Source organism: Silurus aristotelis (genome assembly GCF_946808225.1).
Source record: "Silurus aristotelis genome assembly, chromosome: 25".
In the NCBI taxonomy this organism is placed as follows: Eukaryota; Metazoa; Chordata; class Actinopteri; order Siluriformes; family Siluridae; genus Silurus; species Silurus aristotelis.
Window position 1 is genome coordinate 15,414,432 of NC_139598.1, and position 23,278 is coordinate 15,437,709.

Genomic DNA, 23,278 nt, shown 5'->3' on the forward strand with positions numbered 1-23,278 from the left:
TGGGAAATCAGCAGGGGAGAAAGGACATGGAGGATGACATGGGTGTGTCCAGGGAAGCTGGTTTGTATTTCCCTTGCAAATGATCTTTTGTAAAAGTCGTTAGCCCAGAGGAAGCCTGGTCGTGACTGGTAAATAGAGATTTCGCGACTCTTCAAATATGATCTCACAATCTAGCAATACACACTGTGCTGTTTGTGAAGAATTGTGTAATTAAAGGGAGTTTGTTATAGGGGTAATATCAAGATAAATATTTGTGGCCAAATCGATCTAGGAAACGGAATATGTCAGGACCAGAAGTCTTAGCACTTATACTGTACAAAATGGTGAGGAAAGATGTAGGATAGAAACTTCAGCAGAACCCCTTCTTTAAATAAAAGTGAAAAGTGACCAGCAGATGGTGCTCAAGACAAAAAATAAAAATAAAAAAAAAGAAGAAAAGGACATGATTTGAAACCTTTTAAATCGATACCACGGTACATAATTCCAGCCCGAGGCAGCGTCCTCACCAGCTCTAATCCAGAACAGAAGTTTCTTTTCCACAGGTACACAGCAAGTCCTGTCATGCTGGGAAAATAAAATCTGTGGAATACGAGTGCGACTATGACTTTGGTCCACCACCAGCTAATGTGAAGTGATGCACCGTTACCTGGGTGTGAATCTCCTCGTTGATGGATCTCTTGGTTTCCTGCTTCTTCTTAACAGCCAGCAGGTCCACCAGGGGACGAATGGTCATCCCCTACATCAGATGCAGACAACAAAGAAACGAGGACATTTCAATACCGATAAAGAAAAGCGCCGGATCCTGTCTTACCTCATTCAACACGACACTTCATGCCCTTTGTTTCAAACATCAAATCCAAATGAAGGCTTATTCGATTTGCCGGTCCAAAAAGACACCCTAAAGGTGTCCTCTCCATCTCAATTCATGTCTGTTTGAATCCTAGCGCAGCAGAAGAATCAAAGACCGTAGCGGTTTAATTTTCCCAAATGGCTGACTCACCGAGCAAGAACACCGCTACACAAAAGACACAAATTAGGGGGGGACTTTTTGCATTTGAAATCTGCGGTTGGTCCTGTGGACGCAGTTCTGGCTCGGGTCAATGACGCGACGCATCGCACTGTGATCAGTCACTTTCATTTCGTTTTTTAAAACCAAAACCAGAAATCAAATCAGATAGAATGGTGCTTTGATAGGACTTCCTTCAATTTCAACTTTCAACCAATTAAAAAAAAAATCTACACTTCAGAGTCTAATCACATAATTAACACTGCTGGATTGTTTAATTGACTTAAACATTGGCATTAAAGTCTTCTTATTATGGGTAACACCAGAGATAAATACTGTGGCTTCCACCTCCCACGGTCCTTGAAGGCCTAATTAACATTCATGGCACATCCTCAACCTCCAGGAGCATCATTCCTCCAAACCTTGCTGACTAATCAGTAGAGAGGCGGGTGGTGGAGGTGATGTAATGCCTTGCTGACACGACAAGGTTACGATACACTGTACGACATGCACTATATGGGCAAAAGTTTGTGGACACCTGACTAAGATTAGTATGTGCTTTTTGAACATCCGATTTATTATTGAGTCCACATCAGTTATAATTTCCACTCTTCTGGGAAGATTCTACTAGATTTTGGAGTGCGCTTATGGAGATTTAGCCGGTTAAGCCAATGGGCTTTGGATACGAAGGTCGTCGGTTCAAATCCTAACCGTAACCCATGGCTGCTTAGCTGTACGATTGAGATCAATTTAAGTCAGATAAGGATTATGCCAAATGCCATAAATGTAATCTGTGGTTGTTTCACAACTTTGTGGTAACAGTTTGTTAAAAAAACATATTGCTGAATTCCACTTTCTATATTTCCCCCATATCATCATCACCACACTATTATAGCTAAGTTGCATTCAGAGATAAAGTCAAAGGAAGCAACTTTGCTACCAAAAAAAAAAAAGGCGGCGGCACTCAAAACATCAAGCTGTATCCCAAACTCGTCACTCGTTCGCCTCAATACGCATCGTTCCGTATCTCAAATCAGATCTGCTTTAATGTTTGTGAATAAGCATGCAGATAAAACAGCACTTCCTCAGAGACACTTCCTCATGCATTAGAAACTCTGCTGAAAGTGCCATGTTGATATGCAGCCTCATTCCTGAGCTCACAGATGGGCACCGTTGCCCAAATTCAATGCATACAATCACGTCTTGCGCTGTGTGCCTATGGAAGGTGATTTTATTTATTTATGCGATGTACGAAAATTAATGCAATAATGTTGCATCCTCTAAATTTTTGCCATATGCAAAATTGACCTCAAGTGTGTACATACACACACACACCTCTATACATACATATACACACATCTATCTATCTATCTATCTATCTATCTATCTATCTATCTATCTATCTATCTATCTATCTATCTATCTATCCACACATATATACACACACATCTATCTATCTGCACACACACACACACATACACACACACACATATCTATCTGCACACACACACACACACACACACACATATCTATCTGCACACACACACACACACACACACACATATATATATATATATAAAAATCCAATATAAAACAGAAGTCTGGCACTATTTGGATGCACAGTGCCCTCATGAGTGTCCATTACCCTCTGTGAATCATGCATGTACTTTAAAGATTGCTCTAAGTTTTGAGGAAAATTACATTGGAACAATTATGTCTGTGTCTTTTTAAATTCATTTCTGTTACTGGCTGGTGGGCGAGCGAACAAACGGCAGACGTGCTATTTGAATCCGTTATTACAGAACTGCAGCCGCTGATTGATTTTCACCCACCATCTACAGATTCCAGAGGCTTTCTGCCAGTTACTTTTGCATGACTTTAGAAAAGACACTATATTGCCAAAAGTATTGGGTCACCTGTTCATATGTATGTGTGATTTTTGAGCATTGTTTTCAACATTAAGTACCAATTTGCTCTTATAATTCCCTCCACACTTCTGGGAAGATGTTCCATTAGATTTTGGAGTGTGCTTATGGATATTTGTGTATGTAGGCAGGTACTGATGTAGGTGAGAAGGTGAGGAGGCTTGGGGTGCAGTCGGCGTTCACATTCCTTCCAAAGATGTTCAGTAGGGTTAAGATCAGAGCTCTATAGCAGGCCACTTAAGATCTTCCTCTCCAAAACATGTAAACCAGATCTTCAAGGAGCTCACTTTGTGCACAGGGGCACTGCCATGCTGGAACAGGGTCGAGTTTCCAAGTTCAAGTGAATTGCAAAATTGTATTCTAGCGCATCTAAAAGACGTCTTGTACAACTGAGTGCCTTCAGCTTTGTGGTAACAGTTTGGAGAAGAACCACATATAGCAGGAAAGATCAGGTGACCCAGTACATTTGGCACTATAGTGTATAGGCAGTATATTTTATACAGGAATGTCAAATGTGAAGTATTATTTGCGGCCAGACAAGTGCTCCTGGCTGTTTTATAGTAGGTGGCTATGTGGACTCTGAAGGTCAATACTATAAACTGCACTGCAGACTAATGCCCAAGTGTATTACACGCACACACAAATTTTGCAAACACAATCCACACGTTACTTCCTCCCAGTGCAACCGGCAGCACTTCTAATCTCCACCTTCAGTAAAATAAACCCCTCTGTGTAACCACCAAACCACCCCTTTCATCCAACTCTGCAATGTAGAAAGACGCGCACTTCCTTTTTTTTACACATTGTGTGCCCACTTGCAAAACAACGCAAGAATTAAAACTTTAACCTAAACCCCAAAAACAGGAACAGAAATCAAATCTTAAACTCGCTAAAATATACTGCATACTTGTATATGCTTTCACACCCCCCCCCCGATTTCAGCCATCCATTTAGGCACATCTTCTCAAGGAACAATACTTGAGATAAAACAGATATATATTAAAGTATTCAATGTGCAGCTTGGACTGCAGCACAGATTTACTGTCCCCAGAAAACAACTCAACATACAGCCATTAGTGTCTAAATAGTTCAGCTCCAAAAATGTGTTTTGATTTTCAAGATAAAGTTTTTCATAGAAACGGAATGTATCCTAATGTACACCTAATGAGTGTGTCGAAAAATATGTGCTCAAAGCAAATATAATCAACAGTATTTATTTTCCTTCCACTCATCACAGTCATTTAGCATTAACTTACACCTAGAAGCAACTTCCCACACAGCTACTGCTGATAGACTTAATACATGCTGGTGTGCACCGATCCGTATCTGCTCGGTCATGCCTGCGCTTACGACAAACACAGTGAAATTTACATCATCAACATGCACTGTAACAACTTCTGCAAAGCCAAAACAGTCTACAGTGTTATCAGATTGTCTGTCACCATTTGACATGTAGAGCTTCGATTAATTGCACAATTAAATAATACATTTAAAGAAGGTAAAAAAAACAAACAAAAATCGCACTTTGTTGGTGCTTGGGCTCATACACCTTCAGTGGAGTGCGTATAGGTGAATATTGGTGCCTTAACTTCCAGCACTTCGGTGATGGTCAGGAACTGCTTGGTGGCAGCAATGTGCAGTAGCCAGTAAACAAAAGCATTACCGATAGTCATAAAAACAATCCTTTCAGAAATCGGGTGCCTAATGTCCACAAAACAACAGGAGCAAGAAAATAAATAAATAAATATTGAAAATTTTACCCACTACCATACTGATAAAGTGCATTTATGTCCCAAAAATACATGAAGAACAGAACATTGATCATTCTAAGAATTGCATACTAAGAGTTTCTACAGTGAAAAAAGATAAAGCAAGACTCTTTTTTTGGACTATTTACATTAAAAACAGAATGTATACCTATTATTCTTAAATAATTATAGAAGAGTCAGCGGTTTTCTTTTTAGCAAATCGTCCATTAATCCAGACCAGTCTGATTCCTGGATTAGATGCGGCTTCGCATACATGTGGGTTTGGACCATGTATGCATCTAATATGTAAATACGGATGCGTGGCATGATATTAATTGGACGCCAGTGATTCTGGCTCTGGGCACATTTTCCACATGTAAATATTACCAGCTAAGCTGAAAGAAATCCTGAAGAACAGTTTTACTGCCTCTAACTGGGAACATCAACATCTACGCAAGTCTCCATAAAGCAAAGATAAAAAAAAGTGACAAACAAGCTACATCATATGGCCAAAAGTAGTTGAACACCTGATTGTGCTTGAGCTCCAAACCGTTTCAACACGCTCAGAAGCACACAACTGTCTGCAGTGACTGCGCATGCTTCAACGCTACAAAATTTCCCCACATTGAAACTAAGCCCCCAATCCTGTTCCAGCATCCTGTACACAAAGCAAGCTGCACAAATCCCTACCAAACACGTTTGGGATGAACTGAAACACCAATTAAATTTCAGACCTCTTCACCAGGCATTAGAACTTGATGCTCTTGTAGATGAATCGACAAAAATCACCACAGTCGCAACCCAAAATGTAGAAGGAAGCCTTCCCTAAAGACTAAATATGGATGGGATGTTCAAAAAAGCACATACGATTCTTAGATTTAGATTTCTATAAACCTTTGTTCATATAGTTTAAGTGCTTTAAGATCTTTGTGTTTCCAGACCCTCACATTTTATAAATGCTACCTATATTGTCTTCTTACAGAATCTGTAAAGAACTCAGAAACTTGCAGTGGTTTTTAAATTTCCTTCCTTACTATTCTTCTGCGCTCTACCGTGCAGCACGCAGACTAGCGTGTTAAAAGAAACAGCCTGTGACGTCAGTGATTCGTCTCTAGAGGCCGCTTTCGTAATGACCGTTGGTTTGACCTCTGGTCTGGTATCACGGGGTCTATTGTTGAGCTGTGTGTTATTTTTGACACACTCACCTGCACAAAGACAGTGAAGAAGATGACTGTGATGACCGCTGTGACAAACATGTTTCTCATTGGGAAGAGATCCTCGTCGAGCAGGTAGACCAGGGAGAACGCGATTGCTCCTCGCAGCCCGCCATACGCTATAATGAACTGGTCCTTGGTGGTGAGCTTTACTATGCGGAATTTGTTGATCACGAACGTCAAACCGATGACACCTGAGGAAAAAGTCAAGATGGTAAAACTTTCTGCTTGAGGAACATGAACAGGTTTCCAGTTTATTAGGTATCCCGAGCATATAACATACGCCTACAACATATGTGCACTTCAGAGTGAAAAACGTCGCATCAGGATGCCATGACGGAAAAAATATAAAAAATATTTAAATAATAGCACGTTAGACGCTGGATCACCCCCACTAATAAATATTTACACAAACTGTTTAGCTTAGAGATTCAGGAACCTCCATTCAAAACCTGCTTTATTTAGACAGCGATACCATTTTCCTAGGTTTCATTACTCACCGAGTACACGAGCCACCATGCACAGGATAACGGTCACTGTGATGAACGTCCAGTTCCACCTGTGATTCCCGGCCACCGTGGACACCCCGAGAAAGATGAAAATGAGCGTCTCGCTCACGCTGCTCCACATCTTAAGGAAGTACTTGATGGTGGTGTGTGACTTGTGGGATATGTTGGCCTCCACGTAGGGTCGCATTACAGCACCACACGCGATCAGTCTGGACAAAGAGCAGGGTCAAACGTCGACACATTAACAATTAAAGTGCTCTTGCAAACACTGCTTAGCTTTAGGTTAGCTATAATATGGATATAATCGGTTTAAAGATTCACATCTCGATGCATAGTCAACGATACATTAAAGATAGATACCGAAGCAGCTACCGATGCGACGTGATACGATTACGTGATCCCCATTACGATGCAGCGCGATTTTGATTTGATTCAAAACAATAATAATGAATATAATGCTACGCACTTTAATATGGGACAAATAGTTCCTTTTATTTCTTTAATTCAGATGGACGACATATAAATCAATCAATTTACGCAAGTTCTTTCTGGCTTCTAAGGCAGGGCCCTTTCGCAATAAGGCTTTTGCAGTGCAAAAAAAAGGAGAAGAAATATTTTTTTAATTAAACCAGATGTTCTTTTTCTGTCGTGTCTCCAGAAAGTTGCAGCTCTACCTCTGCCATGTTAATCTGTATTCTATATGACTTTCGGGATGCGCGTCGGTCTCCGTAGTGTTGTTCTGCGTCATTCACGTAACCGCAGCTGTGCTGAGAGAACGTGTTCGAAAAAATCTAAAAAACTAAACTAAAAGTATAACGCATCTAGTAATAATGATATATAAATACATCAGTTTTTACCGATGCAAATATGTTCAAATGCCACCTTGTATCATATTTACACCGTTTTAAACCGATGCATCACATCGTTAACTTTTAATGTCGATGCACTGATTCAAATCGGTGAATTTTACCATCGCTATTCCTTTTAGAAGTAGAACATGTCCAGGCACAGGTGTTATGGTTAATCCATCCACAGGGGGAAAAAAAAACAAACAAAAAAAAATAAACTCAAGAACCATAATTACCCTTGTTAATCTGCTCACTTGAAACTTTTTAAAGACAACATACTGAGAAAGGGAACTAAATGTGAAACAAGACTATTGCGAAAACTGGATGTTTGTTTCCTGAAGTAATAGAGCGCTCGTGTTTCACTGCCGAACGAAGTGCAATGTTATTCAAGATGTTGAGAATGCTAGCATGTGTGCGTGTGACACCCTTTTAAGTGACAGGAAAGTCGGGCGTATGTGACGCATCTGAGTCACGGCCTCAGGAAGGTTCTCTAACATGCTTGCTAAAAAAAAAAAATAAAAATAATAATAATAATAATAATAATTAGAACGACTTTCTGAAATGTGGCTTCAAGTAGCTGGTTTTCCAAAAATGGTGATTGAAAGGTCGGGAGTTCTAAACCCTGCACAGCCGATCTCCCGCTCCCTTGAGAAAGACCCTTTACTGCTCTGAAATATATTTATATTTATATATAAATATTTCCTGCTGTGTGAACATAGGTAATCTTTTGCACCTAAACATCTGCAGGTGCAAATACATAATTAGACACAAACTGGACCGATTGGAGACAGTGATATACAACAGGGCCAATCATGTATAATCCATCCCACCCACTACATAATCCCATGCAGAGGCCGCGGAGTTCATTCTCCAACAGACTGGTTCGGCTTCGCCTTTACGAAGAACGCTTCAGGAAATCATTCTTACCGTATGCCATTGCGCTGTACAATGACTCACCTCTATGTAGCAGATGTTAAAAGCAACTTGTATGCATCTCATTATTCACAGTCACTTTACACACACACTGATTTTGAATTGCCAGTTGCACTCTTTATGTAGCATCATCTTTCTATATTGTATTTGTTTATTTATATATGTTACAATTATTTAATGACATTCTGCTTCTTTATTTTATTTAATTAACATTTTATTTTACTTCCCAGATTTTCACTTCCTGCAAATGAGGAGTGAAACAACATGACTAAATGGAGTGAAAAGGATAGGATGCAGATCTGCTGAGAAACTATTGGGATGCATCACAGTTAGGCTTGAGATACACTATATTGGCAAAAGTTTGCGGACACCTGGTCATAAGTATGGAATGTGCTTTTTGAGTGTCGCATTCCACTTTTGGCCAAATTTGCTCTTATAATATCCTCCACTCTTCTGTAAGGAGGTTCCACTAGATTTAGGAGTGAGCTTGTGGAGATGTGTGTTCATCAGCCACAAGGGTGTTAGTAAAGTCAAGCACTGATGAAGGTGAGAAGGTGAGGAGACCTGGGGTGCAGTCAGTGTTCCAATTTATCCCAAAGGTGTTCAGTAGGGATGAGATCAGAGCTCTATAGCAGGCCACTCAAGATCTTCCTCTCTAAAGCATGTAAACCAGATCATTTTGTGCACAGGGGCATTGCTATGCTGAAAGTTAACGGAAAATGTTATACCGCGTCCAATGACGTCCTGTACAATTAAGTGCCTCCAGCTTTGTGGTAACAGTTTGGAAAAGAACTAATTTGGCAATATAGTGTATTAAGGAGTAAGTGTATTAAGGTTTCTCATTTAAAAATAAATGAGAAACACCTCTTGAATTAGCATCCTGTAACAACCTATTCACACTGTCCGTGTATGTTTGCAGTTACGGTGCTTTATTTTACTTGCAAATATGCCTTGACCAAATTTTCGCTAACTTAAAATGACCAGACATCCCACCCGGATAGATGGACTTTGCACTATACAAGCACTACCAGCAAAGCCATAGCAACTAACACCATGTCCACTAGCATATAAAGATCTTGCGTCGTAAGGCAAAACAAATTGCTTCTACTGTGACCGAAGGCTACAGGATGTCCTCTCCTCTGCCTCTCCTAATCCTACAGCTCAGAAAGCATATTGAACGATGGACCAGAGCTCCAATAAATCCATAGGCACATTCATGTGACACGTAGCAGGGTGCAGGAGCTGCTGGCATGCGATGACTGACGCTGGCCTCCATATTTCCTCTCTGCTCCTCCTGAGATTGCTTATCGAGTGGACCAGTGATGTGACATTTTGTTCTATCGATCTGTGATTGACAAATGACATCATGCTATATGTCAAAAACTACTAGAAATGCTAGCTGATGTTAACCAGAATGTCACACATGCCATCAATTAAAGACATTTTAGTTTTCAGGTATAAACTATTCTCAGAACAAAAAAGAAAGTGCTGCACCATTGGGGATTTGTAGCTCAGTGGTCAAGACGTTAGTTCAAAACCCAGCCGGGCCCTTGAGCAAGACCCTCTCAACTGCTCAGTTATATAAATTAGATAATTTCAAGTTGCTCTGAGTAAATAAAAGAATGTGTTTACTAAGCTATGAATCATTTCTAATCCTGTTAATCGTCTTCACTCCCAATGAAAACCTCAACATCTTCAGCTCTGCTACCTCCAGCTCCACTTCCTGTCTTTTACTCAATGCCACTGTCTCTAAACCATACAACATCGCAAGTCTCACCACAGTCCTATAAACTTTCCCTTTCACTCTCGCAGATACTATTCCATCACAAATCACTCCTTCTCCACGTCTTCTCCCTGCAACCGCACCCCTCCACTGCCCTCCCTCTCAGTCACACACATGTACTCTGTCTTACTCCTACTGACTTTCATTCCCCTTCTCTTCAGCATGTACCTCCACACCTCCAGGCTCTTTTCATTCTGCTCCCTACTCTCACCACAAATCACAACATTATCCGCAAACATCATAGTCCACAGAGACTCCTGTCTGACCTCGTCAGTCAACCTGTCCAATCACCACTGCAAACAGAAAAGGGCTCAGAGCCGATCCTTGATGCAATCAAACCTCCACCTTAAACCAGTTTGTCGTTTCTACTGCACACTTTACTGCTGTCACACTGTCCTCATACATGCCCTGCACCACCCTCACATACTTCTGACACACCTGACTTCCTCATACAATACCACAACTCCTCTCTATACTTTCTCCAAATCCATATTTATATTTGTAAGAAATATATAAAGTTGCACTATTGGAAAAAATGTTGGTTTCAAGTAAAAGCAAAAATTCACATATGCACAAGAAGCAAAGTTTTAAGATTAATAAGAAGAGAATTTCCTACTTCCTGTAAATCTTGAATGACCGGTGTCTCGCACCATGAGCGGCAAGTATTTTATTCACAAACATACATACTGAATTGTCGTTGAGTTTTCCGATTTGTTCTTTTGTTTTTCTCAATTGTTTCTTTGTTTTTGAATTGATTGATTTTGTTTTTGGGGTTTGTTAATGTGCTATATTTGTTATTTCTCTCTGCTTGGCCACCGTAAATCAGCCTTCCAATTAACAAACAAACAAGTGATGGTTATAGAAGCTAGTTTGAGGTAGTTAGCTACATAGTACGTGTGTACTTTTTCCGCGACAACGTATGCCACATTTCCATCTTTCCCAAGCTCAGGGTGTGTTTTCCCGCTACTCACGCCATGATGCCGGACAGGTGGAACACCTCAGCTGACAGGTACGCCAGGTAGCTGTAGACGAAGATGAAGAGTGGCTCGATGACGCGCGTGTGCGAGGTAAAGCGCGAAGTGAAGGCCGTCAGGATGCCGTAGATGGCGCCGACCAAAATGCCGCCCAGCGACACCACCAAGAACGACACAATGCCCAAGAAGACGTCTCCTATAGTCACGCTTCCGACACCTGAGTACTCCTCGAACAGGTGGTAGAGAACCTAAAGAACATAGGAAGAAACAGAAACTCCATCAGTGTGCGTACACAAAAACCTGTAATGTTACACCCATAGATATTATGCTTTTTCCTGCTACTATATACTGCAGTAAAGTAGTTGCATGGAAGTTCAGAAGTACTGTCAACAAGTTGTACTTACAATTAACTTGCACTTAAAATTCCTACTTACTACTGAATTCCTACCTTCTTACATGAAACTCTATATATTAAAAAAATAAAAAAAATAAAAAGTATGCATGGATGCTACACCTGGGCAAGTGCACACCAGGGGTTGACTGAAGTAGGTGAAAATGCAAGCAGGCAAGGATGCTAGTATGCAAGTAGGTAAATTCTGTATGTGTGCTAGCCTAGCATCTAACTGGGAAATAAAGAAAGTGGACCATCATCCTAGCAGGAAAGTGTGCAAGCAGGCAAGAATGCAAGGCTGGATAGCAAGTATGCCTGCAGACACGAACTCTGCTAAACTAGTATTCAAATGGGCTTAAACTTGTATGCTAGAAAAATGCAGGTAAAAAAAAAAAAAAAAAAAAAAAACAAACCAAAAACATGCAATTCAGGGAGTAGGGCAAGGATGCAAAAAACAAAAAAGCAAACACACAAGCAAGCAAGAACATCGGAATTCTTGTATGCAGGTAGGCAAATGTGCAAATATCAGCATCACGATTGTTTTCATATATGTGTGGCTGCCTGCTGGTGTGTTTAAAGAGGTCGGCTTATTCAAATATTAAATATATGAGCGTCATCTCAGGCCGCCACACATGTATGGCGTTTATCTCGCTATTTGCTGATTCTGAATAACGATAATGAATCGGTGCGTCTCCACCACCTCAAATAGACCTGCGAATCAAACACAAAATAAATCTGTTTACTGAACTGATAGCAAACTGTATTCACTATTGTATTCATGCACGATTCAGGGAACTAAAGTGGACAAAACGGTAGCGCAAAAAAAAAACTGCTCGCTTGAGACAATGTAGTCACTGTGTACATTTTGACTTTATGACTCGATTTCGGAGTGAAAAATGGAACAAAGACTAAATCGATCGCCTACATCGAGAACAAAGAACACGGTCACTGAATTACGAGTTTCACTTCAAAAACAGCAAAACGAATGTTTCACCATTTAAACCTTTAAACACGTCACAACACTAATAGGAGTCAAAAACGACGCTGTGTGAAAAACGCTTCCGCGTTCAAATGCGAGCAGACTGCGAAATAATTCTAGCTGATTGTCGTAGTTTTTTTATGGTGATCAGGAGCAATTTTTCTCTTTTTTAAATGGGTTCGACGGCTTCGATCGGCAAATCCGGGGTCGCTTAAATTTCTCACGTACTCCGGCACTGTGCGATTTTAGCCCACGACTTTATAGTTTTTAGCACTTCTTATCGAGCACCCTTTTAAAACCCGACTAAACAAAAGCACATCTTAAAGAGATAAAAAAAAATCAAAAAACTATAATTTGATAAATAAAAGAAAAAAACCACTGACCACTGTGACGGCATCGTTAAGCAGCGACTCTCCGAACACGAGGATGTGCAGCAGCTCGTTGATGTGGATCTCCTCAAACACTGCCAGCACGGCCACGGGATCCACGGCGGAGATAATGGCGCCGAACAGCAGGCAGGGCAGCAGAGTCACCGTGCCCAAGTTCGTGCCCTCGATCTGACACACGCCAAACAGTATGCTGCCAATGAAGAAGGAGTTCCACAGCGTGCCCACCACGGCAAACATGAGGATGGTGCCCAGGTTCTCCGTGAAGGGCCTTATGGGTAAGAAGTAGCCGGCATCCAAGATGATCGGAGGGAGAAGACAGAGGAAGAAGAGCTCGGAATTGAGGACAGGGGGGGTCCCTCCCAGGAGTCTGATGAGGCCACCGATTAGCAAACCCACCGAAATCAACAGACAGCTCTCTGGAACTATCGAGGACAAGCGCGGGATCAAATGAAACCCTGGAGGAGGACAAGAAAAAAAATAATGAGAATGCACACAGCATTTTTACACACACACACACACACACACACACACACACACACACACACACACACACACACGTTAGCGCTATGGATTCTTTAGCATTGCATGTCCAGCTTCAATAATTTCTCATAAAAGAAGAAAATCCTGATCATTCTGCATATCGACTGAGTGAATGCATGACGAATGGAAGGAATGAAGACATTTGTTAACGTGAGCTTCATTCCTCCCATCGGTCATTCATTTAATTCACTTTCTACGTTTAATATTTCATTTTTATAAAAGATATGTTCTTAACTGTTCTACTTCTTTCAATCGAATCACAATGTTTTTGGATTACAGAAGGATGAAAATAGTGCATTTTTATTGCTGAACTTAAGAAAATAAGATTTAAAATAAAAATTAAATGGAGCTTTATCATCATCTAGTGTACGACTGTTGTGGAAATCAGAATGTAAAACTGAAATGTGAACGTGGTGTGTGTGAAGAACAGAATGGGTTGCCTTGAGACGAGTTAGAACCTGTTGGAACTCCTGGTGTAGCATGGCCAAGTATTTCACACGCTCACAAACCTTTTGTTTTTTTTAGAAATATGAGAATGCAACAAGAAACTACAGCAAGCAGGGAGACTGTTAGATCCCAATGTACTTAATTTGCACCATTTTTAAGCAACTATCTATTTCAACAGCCTCAAATCAGCAAATGTGCTTCAGTCACATACACGATGCACCATTTTGTCCCAGATGTTTCACTGGATTCTCCAGGAGGTTTGAACTTCTCAGTGATGAACAGGATCATTTGAAACTGGAATCAGAGAGGAAATCAAATGCATTTTTTTAAAGTTCTAAAACGGAGTGTACAATTATTAAGTACTGGGACACAAACCGTTGCCACACGATCGTCGTATAGGATGCCTTTGAACGCTGCAACGTTAAATTTCCCCTTCACTCGAACTAAGAAACCCAAACCTGTTCCAACATGAAACATGCCTGTGTGCAAAGCCAGATAGTATGATGAACCTGAATCTTTCCAGTATCTTAACCTCAACAAAACAAAAAAATGTTAATTCTGGCTTTGTGGTTTTTATTTATTTATTTAAACTGCTATTTGTGTATGAAAAGTAGTTCCATGTGGGTACCACACAAATGCCACCAAGGTCCCAATTTTCAGATGTTCAATGTCCAGGCCTTGTGAGGACATTTTATTCCCAACCAATACGTATAAAACATGGCAATATTCACACGGATAAAAGTATTGCAGCATCTGTCGTTTCATGTCATATCTCCAAACTGTTACCACAAAATTTGACAATTGTATAAAGATGTCTTTGGATGCAAGAGCAGAAAATGTTTCCCTTTACATGAACTTGGAGAGCAAAACCTGTGCACAGTTCCATGAAGATCTGCTTTCCATGGGTTTGGAGCTTTAATTTCCAGCTATAGAGCTCTGACCTCAACCGTATTGAACACCTTTGGAAAAGAATTGGAACAATGACTGCACCCCAGGAATCCTCACCTTCTCACCTACATCAGTACCTGACTTTACTAACACCCTTTTGGTTGAATGAGCACAAATCTCCACAAGCACACACCTGAATCTAGAGGAACATCTTTACAGGAGAGTGGAGGATATTATAAGAGCAATGGGAACTAAATGTGGAACTGGTTGCTTAAAAAGCACATACGAACTATATGGTTGAGTGTGCACAAACTTTTGCCAGATAATGTGTGTATATAGTATATCAACATAGAATATAACATTTCTTAAAACTATATTCCAAGCAACATTTAAAAAATCGTTTATGCATTTAGAGTGACGTTTCTTAACGTTGCTTAATAGAACAGCTTTTTATTTCATTACTACTATCAAATCGTTTAAATATCAAGAGCGTAATATCACTGTATACATTTGCGGGATGAAATACTGCAGCGTGTGGCCGGTTGCCGAGTTCTATAATCGCACAGATGGTGCAGCCTCGGCTGCCAAGCTGCAGCATTTAATTCAACGCCGATGTCAAGTCATTCCTACTTTGTTCAGAGGAGTAAAAAAGGCGTCTGAACGCAGCATGCAGGAACATGTGCAATATTTTAAAAGGACATGCTCAGGACACAGACATTCCAGAGATATGGACAGGAGAATCGTTCAACATGTTATCCCCTTGGCAACACTAACGCACAAAGAGTGCATGATTAACATCGGGTCATTAGAGGGTCGTAAATGCCAAGGGCAAAAAAAAAAAAAAAAAATAAAAATAAAAAAATAAAAAAAAAAAAGACCTACGCTTCTAATGAGGGTTTTTGGGCTGTCATGGTGAGGGCTCGTTTCGTACAACCTTCTTTCGCTCAATAGAACACGCGGTCATTAGACTAATGGAACTTACTGGACGAGATGAAGTCCTTAAAAGTGATGGATAATTAGGGTCAAACATTCAGGAAAAGTCTAGAGGCTCAGCCAAGTTTATAACCCAGAATAATAATAAAAAAAATAAAAGCACTGGCTGAGTAGTATTCGGAAAGTCTTCTTTCAGCTGCTCACTTTAGGGGTCCCTACAGTGGATCATCTGTCTCCGAAATCACTCAGTCCTCTACATTGGCCTCTTTTAAATCAACCACCTGCATGTCTTCCTTCACCACCTCATTAAACATCCTCCTTGGCTGCTCCATCCTCAGCATTCTTCTACCGATATACACCATGTCTCGCTTCTGCACATGACCAAAACCATCTCAATCTAGTCTCCAAAAGCCTCTCACCTTGTCTCCAAACTGTCCTAACTGCATGGTCCCTGTGTTAATCTCATTTCTAATCCTTTCCATTCTCGTCACTCTCGATGGAAATCACAGCATCTACAACTCTGAGAAAAACAATCATCTATTAAAATTTCCAGCAGGCGATCATGTCACTCACTATTTTTCATAGTAACCATTAGGAAGAAGCAGAAAAGGACGCAGGAAACGAAATCGCATGTAAGGCAAAGAGGGGTATACTGACAAGAAATTCCCCCTTGGGAACGCCATCCCCCTCGGTGTAGGACTCATCACAGCAATTGCCTTTTTATCCATTTACAAATACAGTATCTCACAAAAAAATAAAAAAAATACGTACACAACATTTTAGCAACCATTTAAATAAATTAATCAAGGGACAATACTATAGAAATGACACTTGGACACTTGGATATATTGTAGAGGAGTTATTGTGCAGTTTGTATAGCAGAAGAGATTTACTGTCCTTTAAAAATAACTGTTATTGTCTAAATAGCTGGCAACAAAAGGGAGTACACCCTAAGTAAACAAGTCGAAACTGTTTCCAAAGTGTTAATATGTTGAGTGAAAACCATTGTTATGTAGCACTACCTTAATCCTCCTGGGCATGGAATTCACCAGAGATGCACAGGTTATTGCTGGGATCCTCTTCCACTCCTCCATAATGACAATACAGAGCCGCTGGATGTTACACATGACGCTTCTCCACCTTTCGCTTGATGACGCCCCACAGGTGCTCGTTAGGGTTCAGGTCTGGAGACATACCTTGCCACTCAATCACCTTCAGCTTCCTCAGCAAAGCAGTTGTTATCTTGGTGGTGTGTTTGGGGTCGTTATTATGTTGGAAATCCGACGTTCAGCCCAGTTTCTGAAGGGAGGGCATTACAGTATGTTCTGCTTCAGAATGTCACAGCACATATTGGAATCCATGTTTCCCCTCAATGAACTGCGGCTTCTCTGTTCCAGAAGCATTAATGCAGCCCCAGGCCATGATGCTACCACCACCATGCTTGACTGTATGCTAGACAAGACACAATTTTCTTTGTTCTCCTCACCAGGGCTGGACAGCATCTGAGCAAAACAAGTTTATCTAAGTGTCATCAGACCACAGGACAAGCTTCCAATAAATTATGCTCTTGGACAGGTCGTCCTCAGCAAACTGTTTGCAGGCTTTCTTGTGAGGAGCTTCAGAAGAGGCTTCGTTCTGGGACAACAACCATGCAAACCGGTACTTGTTGCAGTGTTTGGCGTATTGTCTGAGCCCGGTCAAGTGGACTTTCTGCTTCTACAGCCTCTAAAGCAATGCTGGCAGCACCTGATGCACAGCATGAGGACTTCGCTTCTGTGATGGACCCTTGCGAGGTCTGTTCCGAGTGGAACCCGTCTTGGAAAACCTCTGTATGACCCTGGCCACTGTACTGTAACTCAGTTTTTACGATCTTCTTATAACCAAGGCCAATTCTCAAATCCTCAGAGAGTTTTTTACCAGGAGGTGCATGTTGAAGATCCAGTGGTCAGTATAAGAGAATTGTACTCAAAACACATAATTTTAACTGCTATTCAACACAATGTACGATTCAACACAATATGATGCCATTCAATATGCTACAGATAGTCTGCTTTTATTTCTTTACTTCAGACTTCTAACCATCTTCTGACTTCTAACACATGGCCCTTTCACAAACAGTCCTTTGTAGTCAAAGAAAAAAGATGAAATAAAACCGAATGTTATTTTCCTGTTCTGTTTCCAGGAAGATGCAGCTCTACCTCTGCCATGTTAATCTGTATTCTTTAGGACTCTTAGGTCTCTGTAGTGTTGCAATACGTCGTTTTTTACGTAGCAGCAGCGTTGCTGAGAGAACGTGCCGTTTAGCGAGAAGTAATCAATCCACATATCAAATATTAGTCATAAATTATTGGTCGCTTTGTAAATAAAATAAAAAGTCTAGCACACCTACTAAATAAATATAAATACTTTTTTTTTTTTTTTCTGATGCAAATATGTTTGAATTAATGCATCGTGATACATTCGCCAACTTGTATCTGATGCACACTTTTTGAAATTGATGCATCACATCGTTAACTCTTATCCTGAAGCAACGATGTGTATCTGCAAATCTCACTAAGCCTAATACAGACTGTTCTTACACTGCGATGTAGTTCAAGAGGAAGACCGTGTGCTCCACTCGTACGTCACTAAGCACTCTGTTCAAAGTGTTGTTAATGGAACAGATAAATCAGGCTTTGGTGAACAGCGGGCTCAAAAGGTGAATCTTAACATTTGCACCAAAGACCAGCATCACGTTGGGGATTTATTAGAACACATATGAACTTTTATGAAAAAGGCCACAAACTACTTTACGTTATTAATATTCCCTGCAGGGCTTATCTACGGACACTTCTGCACAAAATGTGTTTCTGGCTAAGCACCAGTATGCTCCAAGACCATAAACAGAACAAGCCCATATGCTGGTTTGAGACTGTTATGACAAGGGATTTATTGAGGGATTCCCCTTTATTTAGAGGAGGACAGCTTATGTATTTAAAAAACCCAAAGTCCCAAACCCCCCCCCTTTTTATTTATTTATTATTATTATTATTATTTTTAAAAACAACAGATCATAAGGTTTGAACACACAGCCACCCATGGTGTCATTTAGTCAATCATGGGACCAAGTACGTGGAAGAAGCAGACCGCAATGTGTGTTGCCTTGTGATGCAAATACATGTGGTTTCTAGATTTTCGTGGCATGGAGATTGTTAGTCTTCACCATTCCTTGTTAGCAGGAGTCAGGTGTTAGGAAGGAGCCTTGTAGCAATTAGGAACCACATTTTGGGGCCACTATTTGGGAACTATTGCTGTTTTAGACATTAGTACAAATCAACACCATCTGTAAGATTTCAGAAGTCAGCAGCTTTAGTATGCATGACTGTCGTCCCTACATTATCGTACACCAACGCAATATTTAATGAATTACACTATTATGAGTTTTGGCACAGTGCTCAATTTTTTTTATCATTAAACTATGAGTCAAATAAATTTAACAGGTTGCTTTGGTGGGGGGGGGGGGGAATGTTTTAATCGCTTGCCAAGTCTGAACTACTAACGCATTTTACAACCACAACAACTGCAATTGAGCAATCGAACAAATGTGCGAAAAAAAACAAAAGAGATTCCCCACACCCTCCCATAGTCGTCTTTTCTGTCAAAGAACACAGAAAACGACTGTGTCCCAAAGTCAAAACGCTGTTTAGCATTTAGCAGGTATTAAGATGAATGTTTGGCACATTATATAAAAGGTCTTAAATTCAAAGGCGCGATACAGCCGCAATCCAGGGGTCCCTGATCTTTTATTATCCCCCCTGTGAGGGCCGCATAATTGTTCCTTTCTTTAACGGGAGTCTGGAACAGAAAATGACATGAGTGACTACCAGTATTATTCTGGAGATTTGATTATGATTTTAAAAGTATTTATTTTATGCCTCCTAATGTTTTATTTTGTTTTGCACTGTACAGACAAATTAGTGTTCCTATTCAAGAGATATTTAGCCTATTAAAAGTGCATTATTACGATCTTTTTTATATTCATTGCTATTGAAATCAGAACCTTTAACGTTATGTGCAATGTACAATTCTGTTGGTTGGTGGGGAAATGGAATAAATAATTAGGCTTCGTGAATAACTATGGGAGATGCTTGTTTAGAAACACACCATTTTTACAGTGAGGAGGCGAGACGTAGTTTGGGTGAAATATATATATATTTTAATGTATTTATTTACTTATTTTTGTATTTCTGGGTGTCTATTTTTGTATTATTTATTTATTTATTTATTTTTTTACATAGTACAAGCAAAAGCAGATACCCGGGACATGAAAACATGTCTATTCCGAATCTGTGATTTAAACAAAACCCAAAATATTTTTGTTAACTCTCATGATCACTGAAACTCACAGACAATGCATCACTTTTGCAAAGCAGCAACTGAACGGAAGTGTGAGGCAAGCTGTGGTAAGCTGAAGTCCAAGGCAACACAAACAAACAAACACGGGCACGCCCATTGAAGAGATGCAACAAGCTAAAAACCCGAGCCAACCTGTTGCACCGCCTTTTCACGCGACAGACCAGAAGTCATTCGAGTACCTCAGAAAAAGTTTCACATCACCTAAAAAATTAACAATCGTGAAGTACATGGTGCCAAACTTTTCTTTGTGTCCTTTGATTTAACTTGTATGTTACATGTCTACTGTATTTGCAAAATGCTTACCTTCTTGCCCATTGTCATATGAAAGTGAAAACTTAACCGCTTTCATTTCTATGGTTTTAAGTCTGATCACAATCTTGTACTTATCAGATCACGAGACAACCTCAGATGTAATTATTTATTTGCTTACAATATTCAAGCTGAAATGGAGAAATCCCGTGTGAAAAAGTTAGCACACCTTATGATTCAATCGCTTGTCAAACCACTTCAAGCAGGAATGACTTCAAGTAACTCGCATTACTGTGGAGGAACTTTGACCTATTCTAAACCTATTCTAAATGTAGCCTTTCTTCAGCTCATTAAAGATTTTGCAACAATTTGTTTATGCACGGTTCTTTTAAGATCCCACCAAAGCATTTCATTCAGGATGTTATCTGGACTTTGACTGGGCCACTGATTCTATTGAAGCACTTGGCCTCGCCTCGGATACATAAAGCCATAGAATTAACAGATCTTTCTTTTCAATTGAGACCGTATGTATTTATTTCTTTAATATCCCATTCAAAATGACTTATTTCTATAGAACTTTTATATTAGGGTTGTAGAGAGTGCTTATTCACGAAACCTCAGGCTTCCTTTCAGCTTGAAGACGTCTGAGCATTCTACTCACACCACAAAAAAGGGGGTTTCTACCCACAGAACTACGGCTTGTTGGGCACACTTTCCATGCAATGCTGCATAAAATATAATGGAGACTATTCTGGAGTAGAAAATTGGATATACTGTATATTAGAGTAAAAATCCCAGTAGATCAGCTCATTCTTGAAAATCTGGCACCAGCAACATAAAAAAATATATATATTTTCCCTCCATTATCTAGAGTTTGGTATGGACATTACCAGACACTCTGGATGATGTCATGAAACTAGTTGCTGCCACAGGATTGGTTGACTGCAGTCCTGCATATTTCAGAAAAAGCCCTCTTACGGGGAAAAAAAAAATAATAATAATAATTTCAATAAATACATTTCTTTCATTTTCAGTGTAATAGTGTGCAAGTGGAGGACAAAGAAATGCGGTTTTGACTGGTTTCCACATCTGCACATCTGTTTGTCTGTTTTGATGTTGCTAATGCGCCCCTGTGTACAAGCCTTTCACACTTCACTGAGCGCTGAGGGTTTACAATACAAAAAGAGCGCTGGTGCAATTTTCTCCAGAAAGTACAAAAATATGTACAGTGATTCCCCCGTTTATTGCCGTGGTTACGTTACAAAACCGCCTGCGATAAACGGAGGCGCACAGAAAACATTTGCAAGAATATAGCGAGATGAATAGTCATTACATTTACATGATCGAATTTATAGTGAGTAAATGTACTGTACAGTATACAGTTCTGTACTCTTAATTACAAATTATCCATTTGCCTTTGCCTGAGAAAGATGTGCTCAATTGGGCAATGAAAGAAAAAAAAAAAGTAAGGGTGACTCATCAAAAGCTCGATGCAGCAGTGTTTGAGAAGGGGGGGGGGGGGGGGGAACAAAAAAAACAAAAACACAGGCATATCACCAGCACTGATCTGAGTCAGGACCTTGATCAGAGCACTTGTATTGAAAGGATAGTGTAGAAAACCCCGGCTGACAAAAAAAGATTCTGGGAAACTGGTGGAAGTCACTTGTTCAATCGGACTCAAAACATTACCTAGCTATTCTTTAAATAGTCTCGCTTTGGGCTAAATACAAGCCATTACAAAGGGGACAAGGTGAGGTGTGGCTGGAGAAAGAGACCTTCAATTATTCCCTGAAGCATTCAATGGAATTTCACAGTCTCCATGAAAAGTGGGTCTGGGGTATGAAACGATTTGGGTACAATTTCAATAAAAACCAGAATGAATGAAAGTGTGAATTGTGAAGTGATTTACAACAGTTTATTCTTTCGTGATCATTAGCAGATCCTACACCAAAAAATATGAACGCAGAGCTGACCGCTGAAAATAAGAGTAAATCTGAGCACAGCCTGATGGGTAATTTGTCCTCCTCTGCTAAGTGAGACAGGAACCAGGGGAGAGAGAGAGAGAGAGAGAGAGAGAGAGAGAGAGAGAGAGAGAGAGAGAGAGAGAGAGAGAAAGAAAAGATATGACAGACAGAGCGGCATGACTAAATAATAGGAGAAAAAAAAAGAGCAAGAGTGAGCAAAAGAGAGAGAGAGAGAGAGAGAGAGAGAAAGAGAGCGCACAAACTGATAAGCAACAGGGACAGAGACAAGGACTGAGTGAGAGATAGAAAAGGTCAGAGAGAAATACTGAAAGTAAGAGATGAGACAGAGACTGACAGATGCAGAAAGAAAGCGTTTTAATTTGATAAAGTGAGAAAATGAGAGTGAGAGGGGGGGGGCAGAGAATAAGAAAAAGACACAGAAAGAAAGAAAGAAAACATTAAGACAGACAGGCATGACAAAAGAAAGAGAGAGAGAAAAAGAGAGAGAGCAAAAGCAAGAACAGGAGATAAGAGCAAGACCAAAAGAGAGACAAAAAAACAGACAGATGGGTAAAACTGCAGAGAGAAAAGAGAGAGAGAGAGAGAGAGAGAGAGAGAGAGAGAACACATAAATGAACATGATGTTTATATTAAATTAAGTAGACAGCTTTCGGGGATTATTATTAGAGAAGAGACTGCGCTGGGGAAAATCAAAGTTGTCTGTTTTCCATCTCTGCTCAGGCTCTGCTTTTTGTGCTTTTTTTCCTCCTACACTCAATTACCGGTTCTTCCACTCAGCCCTCGGAATCGGAGGTTGCCCCCGAAACCCGGATAAACAACTGATATAAAAAAAAAATTAAAAAAAAGTATTATGCCAAAGGGTCACAGACGACACGCTTGGCAGGTGACAGACAAAACTGAACACACACACACACACGTTACATGTACTAAGATATTAGCGAATGTAAATTCACAAAGACTCAATTTCAGTCCACTTTCTGGGTTGAGCTGCAAAATTGAAGCCCTGCAAGCTGGTTACATTGAAAGTCTCAAAGTTAGTTAAGAGACAGGATTTGAGCTTAAATTTGGACAAAAGACCCCCAGGCTGATCCCACAGGCCTGAGTAATACGCAAGTTGTTTCCCAATCTTCAGGGCCTGGTTG

At 40.2% G+C, this 23,278-nt stretch overlaps 1 protein-coding gene and 1 long non-coding RNA gene across 2 annotated transcripts in view; one reads left to right on the plus strand and one right to left on the minus strand.

Annotated features, from left to right (window-relative positions):
* Positions 1 to 23,278, plus strand: part of LOC310719601 — a 310,811-nt gene that overhangs the window by 165,184 nt on the left and 122,349 nt on the right. The window lies entirely within an intron of this gene.
* Positions 1 to 23,278, minus strand: part of slc9a1a (solute carrier family 9 member A1a) — a 39,010-nt gene that overhangs the window by 4,684 nt on the left and 11,048 nt on the right. Inside the window, exons 4-8 of the mRNA XM_083529461.1 lie at positions 12,694 to 13,154; positions 10,938 to 11,188; positions 6,394 to 6,611; positions 5,885 to 6,087; positions 647 to 736 (exon numbers count right to left, since the gene is read on the minus strand). Coding sequence (XP_083385587.1) covers positions 647 to 736; positions 5,885 to 6,087; positions 6,394 to 6,611; positions 10,938 to 11,188; positions 12,694 to 13,154 — 1,223 coding nt within the window. The remainder of the gene's footprint in view (positions 1 to 646; positions 737 to 5,884; positions 6,088 to 6,393; positions 6,612 to 10,937; positions 11,189 to 12,693; positions 13,155 to 23,278) is intronic.